General features: G+C 49.1%; 3 protein-coding genes across 4 annotated transcripts; 1 reads left to right on the forward strand and 2 right to left on the reverse strand.

Moving 5' to 3' along the window:
- The first annotated feature begins 3,376 nt into the window (after nt 1-3,376).
- LOC139837833 (uncharacterized) lies at nt 3,377-5,669 on the forward strand. Its single transcript, XM_071827129.1, has 3 exons — nt 3,377-3,458; nt 3,530-4,459; nt 5,596-5,669. The coding sequence occupies exons 2-3, from the start codon at nt 3,532-3,534 to the stop codon at nt 5,667-5,669; spliced, it is 1,002 nt and encodes a 333-aa protein (XP_071683230.1). The 5' UTR covers nt 3,377-3,458; nt 3,530-3,531.
- A 46-nt stretch (nt 5,670-5,715) lies between these two features.
- Nucleotides 5,716-7,360, reverse strand: LOC127341031 (putative E3 ubiquitin-protein ligase SINA-like 6). Of its 2 annotated transcripts, none has more exons than XM_051366798.2 (3): nt 7,177-7,360; nt 6,809-7,076; nt 5,716-6,723 (listed from the first exon to the last, which is right to left on the reverse strand). In XM_051366798.2, exons 2-3 carry the CDS (start codon nt 7,067-7,069, stop codon nt 5,974-5,976), a joined length of 1,011 nt encoding a protein of 336 aa, XP_051222758.1. In that variant the 5' UTR covers nt 7,070-7,076; nt 7,177-7,360; the 3' UTR covers nt 5,716-5,973. The 2 variants fall into 2 exon arrangements, with proteins under 2 accessions (XP_051222758.1, XP_051222757.1); XM_051366797.2 differs by having other exon boundaries at nt 6,809-7,080; nt 7,177-7,359.
- A 1,129-nt stretch (nt 7,361-8,489) lies between these two features.
- LOC127341032 (E3 ubiquitin-protein ligase SINA-like 10) lies at nt 8,490-9,699 on the reverse strand. The gene is made up of 2 exons (XM_051366799.2): nt 9,425-9,699; nt 8,490-9,338 (listed from the first exon to the last, which is right to left on the reverse strand). The coding sequence occupies exons 1-2, from the start codon at nt 9,662-9,664 to the stop codon at nt 8,673-8,675; spliced, it is 906 nt and encodes a 301-aa protein (XP_051222759.1). The 5' UTR covers nt 9,665-9,699; the 3' UTR covers nt 8,490-8,672.
- Nucleotides 9,700-10,706: the final 1,007 nt, after the last annotated feature.

The raw sequence follows: 10,706 nt of genomic DNA on the forward strand, positions 1-10,706 counted from the left end.
AAACTAGTGAAATAAAAACATGCATGATATTAAGTAAAGTAAAACAAGTAACTAATTTTTTTGTGTTTTTGATATAGCAAACAAGATAGCAAGTAAAGTAAAACTAGCAACTAATTTTTTTGTATTTTGATTTAGTGCAGCAAACAAAGTAGTAAATAAAACTAAGCAAGACAAAAACAAAGTAAAGAGATTGAGAAGTGGAGACTCCCCTTGCAGCGTGTCTTGATCTCCCGACAACGGCGCGAGAAAATATGCTTGATGGCGTGTATTTCACACGTTCGTTGGGCAACCCCAAGAGGAAGGTATGATGCGCACAGCAGCAAGTTTTCCCTCGTAAAGAAACCAAGGTTTATCGAACTGGAGGAGCCAAGAAGCACGTTGAAGGTTGATGGCGGCGGGATGTAGTGCGGCGCAACACCAGAGATTCCGGCGCCAACGTGGAACCTGCACAACACAACCAAAGTACTTTGCCCCAACGAAACAGTGAGGTTGTCAATCTCACCGGCTTGCTGTAACAAAGGATTAACCGTATTGTGTGGAAGATGATTGTTTGCAGAAAACAGTAGAACAATATTGCAAGAGATTGTATTTCAAGAAAGAGAATTGGACCGGGGTCCACAGTTCACTAGAGGTGTCTCTCCCATAAGACGAACAGCATGTTGGGTGAACAAATTACAGTTGGGCAATTGACAAATAAAGAGAGCATGACCATGCACATACATATCATGATGAGTATAGTGAGATTTAATTGGGCATTACGACAAAGTACATAGACCGCCATCCAACTGCATCTATGCCTAAAAAGTCCACCTTCAGGTTATCATCCGAACCCCTTCCAGTATTAAGTTGCAAAGCAACAGACAATTGCATTAAGTATGGTGCGTAATGTAATCAACAACTACATCCTTAGACATAGCATCAATATTTTATCCCTAGTGGCAACAGCACAACACAACCTTAGAACTTTCTGTCACTGTCCCAGGTGTCAATGCAGGCATGAACCCACTATCGAGCAAAAATACTCCCTCTTGGAGTTACAAGCATCTACTTGGCCAGAGCATCTACTAGTAACGGAAAGCATGCAAGATCATAAACAACACATAGCATAACTTTGATAATCAACATAACAAGTATTCTCTATTCATCGGATCCCAACAAACGCAACATATAGAATTACAGATAGATGATCTTGATCATGTTAGGCAGCTCACAAGATCCGACAATGATAGCACAATGGGGAGAAGACAACCATCTAGCTACTGCTATGGACCCATAGTCCAGGGGTAGACTACTCACTCATCACACCGGAGGCGACCATGGCGGCGTAGAGTCCTCCGGGAGATGATTCCCCTCTCCGGCAGGGTGCCGGAGGCGATCTCCTGGATCCCCCGAGATGGGATCGGCGGCGGCGGCGTCTCTGGAAGGTTTTCCGTATCGTGGTTCTCGGTACTGGGGTTTTCGTCACGGAGACTTTTTATAGGCGAAAGGGCAGGTCAAGAGGCGGCACGGGGGCCCCACACCACAGGGCCGCGCGGCCAAGGGGGCCGCGCCGCCTAGGGTGTGGCCCCTCCGTGGCCCCTCTTCGTCTCTCCTTCGGACTTCTGGAAGCTTCGTGAGAAAATAGGCCCCTGGGCTTTGATTTCGTCCAATTCCGAGAATATTTCCTTACTAGGATTTCTGAAACCAAAAACAGCAGAAAACAGCAACTGGCACTTCGGCATCTTGTTAATAGGTTAGTTCCAGAAAATGCACGAATATGACATAAAGTGTGCATAAAACATGTAGATAACATCAATAATGTGGCATGTAACATAAGAAATTATCGATACGTCGGAGACGTATCACGGTGTTGGATAGTGATGAAGCAGTTTGGGGGCTTGTTTGGGGCTATCGGTTTAGAGATTGTCAAGAAAAAAATGCTGGCATCTTTGTCGGCCATTTCCAAAGCACACCCGGCGTGTACCGAGCACGCTTTGGGGGCTTCCAGTGAGGATGCTTTTAGTACGCGAACAAAATAGGCCCACCTCTCCAATGTTTTCTCATAATTAATGATATTGAGTTCTTTGTATGCACTAGTTATTGATGTGAATGTTTGCGTCTCTGGTTACCGTAGGCGGCTCTAGAGATCCTCCAAAACCTCGCCCACTCCCATTGTTTTATTCTCCTTTATACCTCCAAAATAAACCGTTGCATCAAGAATGATGGCGGTGAGGCTCTTCATTCCTTTGTCAGAGCTGCCAGAGCTGCCGACGGCAAGGTTCACCATTTTTTCGTAAGGCTCTTCCGAAGCATGTGGTTCACTTGGTTATGTGATGGTTGAGCTTGGCGACCTCAAATGCGTAGCAATATATGATCTAGTGAAACATATACGCGTAATGAAAGTCCATCTGACATTTAGTGTTTTGACAATTTTTAATAAAAGTAATATATTAATATTAAAAAGATACAATATATATCAGCCCTTTGGAGCAACGAAATGTTCAGAACAATCTAGATATCCAAGATCCGAAAAGGAAAAAACAAAAAAGGAAAAGGAAACAGAAAACAATTTATCCATACAACGCTATTGTGTATATCGGTGTGTGTGTAAGAAAACAATGTAATGACGAGAGCGAATATTCCGCAACTAGTTGCGCCCACGCCCCATTATCAGATGTCGCACTTTCCAGTTTTCAAAAATTGTGAAATAAAACCATGGGCATGGGTTATGTTGTATTTTGTGCTTATATAAAGTTTAGTTTCCAAAATATGACCATATGTGACCTGTAGAAAAACGAAAAGACCAAAGTGAATAGTATTTCATAACTATTCAAATATCATTTGCCTTTTTTGTGCAGGCCAGACATTTTTAAATTTTTGAATGAAACTTTACAGATACATAATACACAACATAATATACGTCTCGGATTTTTTTCGGAAATTATGAAAATTGGAATTGCAACATCCGATAATGAGATGTAGGGGCAACTAGTTTGCAAAGGAGAGTTTCCCCAAACTGGTGTCGTTCAGAGCATCTCCAGCCGCGTTCCCCAAAGGGATTTTGGGCGCGCCGGACAAAAAATGCTTTCCAGCCGCGTCCCCCAAAGCCCATTTTTGTCCGGCGCGGCCCGATACGGTGTCCGGCGCCCCGAGCCCGTCCCCGTCCCACAGGGGACGCACCGGGGACGCCGGACACAACGAAAAACGAGGCGGGCTCCCACATGTCGGCGACTATTTGCATAAACCGTTGGTTCGCGCCTCTTTTCTCGTCGCTCCTTCCTTCCCGCGCCTCCCACCCCACCGCCGCCGCTGGATTTCCCGGCCGTTTGGGCGTCTGATCTCTGCTGAGAGTCGGCACCGTTGTCACGGCTGGGGCTCCCGTCGGTCGTGCCGCCACCGCCGCGTCGCCAGCGCGTCCCAGAACGCGCCGTCAAATCCGCCCCACCTCCGCGCACAGAAGGTGCTCGACGACTTGCCAGGTAAGCGCGATTGGCCGTTGTTTGTTGCGTCGTCTGCCTCGGCGCAATTTTAACCATTGATTTTGCTTTAGCCATGGACAGCGACGATGAGATGGTTGCCCTGCTGCTGGAGGACGAGCAAGCCTTCGACGACGACCTGCGGGAGCATTTGCTGATCATCGCGTCCCTCCAGGACATGCTTGACGCTGAGGCGGAGAAGAGGAAGAGGCCGCGCCGCGGAGGATCAAGGCCGGGAAGAAGGAAGTCGAAGCCCCGACAGAGGATGGAGGGGCATGCCATGTTGCACAACGACTACTTCGCCGACGAGGCAACACATGCCGAGAATTTTCTGCGCCGGTACAGGATGAGCAAGGGGCTGTTCATGAATATCCTCCACGGCGTTCGAGAGTTCGACCCCTACTTCAAGCTCAAGCTCGACGCTGTAGGCGTTGTCGGGTTCTCGTCGATTCAGAAGTGCACCGCCGCCATGAGGATGCTTGCATACGGAGCACCTGCCGATACACAGGACGACTACCTTCGCATGAGTGAGTCTACTGCCATTGAGTGCATGTACAAGTTTTGCCGAGCTGTGGTAGGAAAGTTTGGCAAATACTATTTGAGAGGGCCAACTGAGGAAGAGACTGCAAGGATCATGGCACAAAATGCTGCCAGAGGATTTCCTGGAATGCTTGGAAGCATCGATTGCATGCACTGGGCATGGAAGAACTGCCCGTTTGCTTGGCAAGGTATATACAAAGGCCGTCATGGCTATTGCAGTGTGGTGCTTGAAGCTGTGGCAGATTATGACCTGTGGATTTGGCATTCTTTCTTTGGCATGGCGGGATCACACAATGACATCAACGTGTTGCAGCAGTCTCCGGTGTTCAGCAGACTAGTGGAAGGGCATGCTCCACCATGCAACTATGAGATCAATGGCCACGAATATACCAAAGGCTATTATCTAGCCGATGGTATATATCCAAAATGGGCCACTTTTGTCAAAACAATCTCGAATCTATCAGGTCTGAAAAATTCTCACTTTGCTACGCGACAGGAGGCTTGCAGGAAGGATGTCGAGCGGGCATTTGGTGTGCTTCAAGCACAATTTGCCATTGTCCGGTACCCTGCTCTAAGCTGGTCTCACGACCAAATGTGGGAGGTGATGCAGGCTTGTGTGATCATGCACAGCATGATCATCGAGGATGACCGCAAGAATCATGCTAGGTCACATGTTGGTCCCTATGAGTGTCAAGGCCCTCTTGCGGAGGTTGATCATGAGTTGCCTGCAGATTTTGCTGATTTTCTCGCCATGCACGCAGAGATCCGTGACAGCAATATGCATGAGCAACTTCAAGCTGATCTCGTTGAGCATTTGTGGAGGATCAAAGGAAATACCGTGGCACCTTGATGTAGCATCTACCCCTATTTATTATATTTGTTAACTTGTTTTATTGTTTGTTGTAATTTAATTTGAAAACAATCCTTGCAAACATTTTTATTCATATGCTATATTTGATAAATGGTTCTGTGTTAAAAAGAAGTATTTTAAATGTTTGGGGGCGGCGTTTGGGGGACGCGGCTGGGGAGCGACGTCCCCCAAAGGCGGCACGAACGAAACACGTCCCCCAAACGCTCAATCCGGCGCGGTTTGGGGGACGCTTTGGGGGACGCGGCTGGAGATGCTCTCAGTCCGTAGCAAATGGATGTTGGAAGCACTTTAATTTTGCCTCGTATAGCCGTATAGGCAGTGTGTATAGGTATAGGCATATGCGTAGTGGAGTAGCCCGTATCCACGTGAAAGATCTTGGAGAATAAAACGTTCCATCAAATGGCAAAGGTTTCATTTTCAAACAGAAGGCACGGCAAACAAAAATACCGTTTCTTTGATGTAAATCTAATCTCAACTTACGATTTGAGGGAGAGAGTATCAAAAACCGCAGCACATACAAATGAAATAGTACTTGGAGTTTGAAATACGAATTTCGAGTGTTGACAAATAAAGGGCTACGTGGCTGGCTCGGCCCCTGTTTTAAGTTTCCCGCATTTCCTGATCTTTTTAATTCTTTTTTTTCCTGATCTTTTTAAATCTTGACACCCCTGCAACCTGCAATTTTGTAGCGCGGTTGTTTTGGTGTGAACAAAATGTTCCAAAATCCAGTTCAGTCGTGTTGCATTGTCTGCAACGTCTACCTGTACGTATTCGGTGCAAACACATGCCATCACCAAATTTAGACGTTGGAACATTTAGAAATTTCGATGTAGCCGAAATGCTAGTCCAGACATCAAGCTCAAGCTTTAAACATTTAGTAGCACATCACAAGTTGCAACAGGTCCAAATGAAATGCTTAATTAGACTAAGTTAAGCATGCAACATCTGCCTTCATAAACACCTAACGTGACAGTTAAGTTCAGTAGAGCTGTCACAGGTAGGTTCAGCTCACAGTCACACACTCACACATAGTTTCAGTAGGATCCCCAAGATATAAGGATGAACTGCGGTTTCCCAATGAACACGTCCCAAACCTGCAGGAATGGATCAGGACGACCACGGGGAGACCTTGTCGATGCGGATGCTGAGAGGCATCTCCCTGGACGGCCCGTCGTCGCCCGGACGCGGAACCAGGTACATCGGCGGGACCGACAGGAACGTTGGCTGGTCGGCGGCGACCACAGCGCCAGGCGACGTGCTGCTCCGCACCATCATCTCCACCAGGATCACGTCCGACTTGCCGCCGTTCCCGCTGCCGTTCTCGGCCGCCGCCGGCGGCGGCGGCAGGTTGACCCACATCTTGCACGTGAACCTTGGCCGCGCCGCCGCGCTCGCACGGACGCACACCACCGACACGGCCGTGGTGCCGGCACCGCCGAGCGCGCCCACTGTCAGCAGGAACACGCGCCCGTCGTCCTCGGCGACGAGCAGGAGCCGCGGCACGGATGCCGGCACCTGGAGCCGGCTGACCTTGCCGTACTTGACGGTGTGCAGGGGCACGGCGTGGATGGACGCGAGGTGGCCCGCGAGCGCCTCAGGCGAGACCGCGAAGCCGGCGCAGCCGGGCTCCGTGCAGTGGCACGGCGCGTGCGCGCACGCGTTCTGGTGCTCGCCGGACTCGTGGTAGACGACGAACCGCCCGCACCCGTCGTGGGGGCACGCGACCTTCGCCGACGACACCACCGCGTCCAGCGCGGGGCAGAGGCCGAAGACGCCGTCGGCGTCCACGCACAGCTTGCACAGGCAGCGTGGGAGAGCGGCCACGCAGGCGCCACACGCCAAGTGCCCGGCTTTGCACTGCACACAGCAGCAAACGAACCGGAGTTGGCAACGAGAAATCTGCAGTCTTCTTGCACGAAAGAATCGAACGGAACTAATTAACCTGGAGGACGGGAGGCTTGAACGGGCGGGTGCAGAGAGGGCAGTGGAGCACCCGCATGTTGATCCTCACGGCCAGTTCCACCGGCGAGCCGTACTCCGCCGCGATGACCGCGCCTCCTTCTCCGGCGGCCTCCTGCACGGCGACCTCTTGCTTCACGTGTCCGTTGGGAAGCTCGTGCCTCGCCTTCTTGGCGCTGCTCTCGTCCATTGACGACGGCGAGCCCCCGTTGTTCCTCCCCTCGGCGCCAGCACCCTGCATCATCCTGCTCCTGCCTAGCAACAAGTATATCAGCTCAAATCGACGGTGAAAAGAAGCCACTCGATCGCGGGAGAAAACGGAAGGAGAGCTTTGTTGAGTTGAGCCTCTACCTTCTTCCTCTCCAGATCACAATGCACAGGAGTTGTGGGATAGGAATCTCTCCGTTGTCTTGTCTCTGGTGAGCTTTTTACGAGTGGGAGGAGTGAGGACAAGAGAGTGATGAAAAGTAATAAGGAAGAGTCGCCGGAGGCAGCTGCAGCGTTGATTGGTGTTGAAACAGAGTAGTCATGGGTCAAGCATGTGTATAGAGGAGTATGCTGCATGACCGGCATCATCGGTTTATTTACTGTCTCTGTCACATAAATTTAGTTGCACTATTACTAACCATTCCATTTTTCCAATCATCTAACTTATGCATTTTGAAAGACGTAAAATCCTTGTATGAATTTCAGAGGATTGAACACTTATCAAAAATTTATTTAGTTTGTATGTTTACAAGATTGCAGAACGTTCGGATTTTGATTAAGAAGATGTCATCTTAGAATGTGAACATCTTTAATTTTAAGAGAGAAACTTATTTACTTTCATACTCGATATTTATATCTCGAAAAGAAAACAATGCTATTGGTTTTTTCTTGAAAACTATTTTTTCATTGCGCATAAAGATAGTTCTTAGCAACATATATCCAATTAATGTTTAAATTTATATCTTGAAAACTATGCACCTGAAAGGCTCGATATTGTCACGTAATTTATGACCAACTTGATGTCTAAATTTTATTTCTATGTATAAGTATATAATCATACAGAAATGACACATACAACAAACATGGTTGTGTAACTATATGTTTGTCTTAAAGCATTTTTAACACAATAAAGAAGATGACATCGCATTTGCGAGGGGCACGATGGTAGTTTCTAATAAAAGGAAAAGTCACACCGGAGAGCTTCTAATTTTTTTTATCTCTAGTTTTTCTCATTTTTTGCATCTTACTGTCCTCAAAACTCAAGTGAAAAGAAATCACTCAAGACCAAATCTTCACAAGCTAGACTAACCTCAAAGATTGTGACCAGCCTATTTATTGACTCACATGCACCAAGAGGAAATGTTTTTTTTTTTGCGAGGACCAAGAGGAAATGTTTGTGCAGAGCACTTTGAGTTCAGGGCATTTTCCTCAAATTGGCAAGGCATGGCTTGCACTCCTATAGAGCTTCAGGTCCTTGCTTATCTGATACAGAACAGTCATGATTTTGGATTAATCACACGCTCAGGCCCTTGCTTATCTGCATTACTAGTTCATAACTACTACGTACCACATTAAGCAAGCTGTCAGGAGCAAAGCTACCTATCCAGCATAACAAGCCAGAACTAGGTGCAGTACATTTTGTTCAGAACAAAGCAGGCCACTGGAACAAAGAGTGGTTAAACGTTCAGAAGAAAGCTTAGTTGAATAACGAGATCACTACTGAGTAAAACTTCACCGTCACAACCATGCCGATCACATAACATGCTAAAGATCAAATGCAGAGTTCATGGCTTCCTCCACGCGCGAAGTCCTACCTTGTGGAGTTGTGGACTTGGCGGTGGCGGGCGGCAGGTCAGAGTTCAGAGCTGATCAATGCGGATCCTGAGCGCGACCATGTCGCCCGACAGCAGCTCCTGGGGCACCGCCAAGAACATGCCCTGGTCGGGCGCCGGCGCGCCGCCGGTCAGCGCGCTGCTGCTTACCCTCGAGGCCATGAGAACTCGCCTATCCTTGTCGTCGCCGGGACGCTCCACGGAGAGCTTGCACCAGAACTTGGTCGCCGCGGCGCCGCCGCCGTCCGCCCTGACGTGCACCAGCGACACCGCTGTGGCCGCCGCGCCGAGCGCGCCCAGGCAGACGAGGAAGACGCTCCGGTCCTCCTGCCCGACGATGACGTGCCAGCGCTGCGACAGCGGCAGGCTGAGGCTCCACGAGCGGCCGTACCGGACGGCGATGACGGGGCGGGAGTGGCCTGCGGCGAAGTGGTCGAGGAGCGCCGGCGGTGAGCCCTGGAACGCGCAGCCGGGCTCCGGGCAGGAGCAGGGCGCGCACGGGCACGTGCGTTGGTGCTCCGCCGCGCCGTGGAAAACGACGTAGCGCTCGCAGCCGAACTTCCCGTAGGGGCAGAGAATCTTGGCGGCGCTGACCACGGCGTCCAGCTCGCCGCAGTGGGTGTCGGCGCGGCTGCAGGTCTGGCCGTGGCCGCCGCGGCAGTAGCTGCACAGGATGTGCCCGGCCGCGTCGCACTGTGACAAAAATCTCAGCTTTCATGGCTCCGTAGCAGAAAGTGTTTTTGCAGATAGATTTGCAATCTTGGCAAACAAACCCTCACCTTGAAAATTGGGGGCTTGAGGGGGAGGAGGCAGGCCTGGCAGAGGAGCGCGTCAACGTCCATCCTCACGTCGATCTGCAACTCAGCCGTGTCTTCCACCGCCATCACGGCGCTGCCTCCTTCGCCTCCGTCCTGCATCACGTCTCCTTCCTCCGGCTTCAATCTGCCCCTCTCGCCATCTTGATGTGGTGCTGCTCGAGCTCCATTGGGCAACCTCGTATTCGCTTGGGCAGAAATCATTTTTCTTTTATGCAGGGTGTGTGAGAGAATCGAAGCGGGGAGGGCCAAGGCACCGTTGAGCAGAAATGAGCATAACACTGCAGCCACGTGGATACCCAAATGGAGGAAAAAATGATAATTATCATCATTTCAAATGGGAGTCATGATTTCTCAGATAATTAGGAAAATGATTATGGAAGTATTTCACAATATCATCATACTATTATAGAAATCTTAATTATACTCTACAACTTCATTACATTGTTGCTTACACATACACCGATACACTGAATGTCAGATGAACTTTCATTAGGTGTATATGTCTCACTAGATCGTATATTGCTAGGTATTCGAGGTTGCCAAGCTAATTTCAACCATCACATAACCAAATGAACCACCTGTTATGGAAGAGCCTTAGGAAAAAATGGTGACGCTTGATGTTGTCGGCACCTCTAACCAAGGAATGAAGAGCCTCACCGCCATCATTCTTGATGCAACGGTTTATTTTGGCGGTATAAAGGAGAAGAAAACAATGGGGGAGGTGTGGCGGCGGGGTTTTGGAAGATCTCTACAGCCACTTACGGTAACCAGAGATGCAAGCGTTCTCATCAATATCTATGAGTATGCATACAAAAAAAATCAATATCATTAACTATGAGATAACATTGGATATTTGGGCCTATTTTTTTCGCTTACTAAAAGCATCCCCACTGGAAGCCCCAAAGGCGTGTCCGGTGCACGTCGGGCGGGCTTTGGGAACAGCCAGCAAAGATGACTGGCACTTTTTCCTAGCAATCTCCACATCGGTAGCCCCAAACGAGCCCCCAAGCTACTTTCTCACTATCCAATACCACCACGCGCGATGCCTCCTTAACGGCATATATTCCGGATAAATTTGTTTCATGCCCTTTCAAATGCCGACTCAAATTCGCTCTTAAACTTTTTATGCCCCTCAATTGTTCCTTTTAACTTTATTTTAATTACAACCTTTGGCATCAAATATCGTTTACCTTCGCATAAGGGCATCTCTAGCGGCGCGACGCATTTTAGCGTCCGCGCGCGT

Source organism: Lolium perenne, chromosome 3 (genome assembly GCF_019359855.2).
Source record: "Lolium perenne isolate Kyuss_39 chromosome 3, Kyuss_2.0, whole genome shotgun sequence".
Lineage (NCBI taxonomy): Eukaryota > Viridiplantae > Streptophyta > Magnoliopsida > Poales > Poaceae > Lolium > Lolium perenne.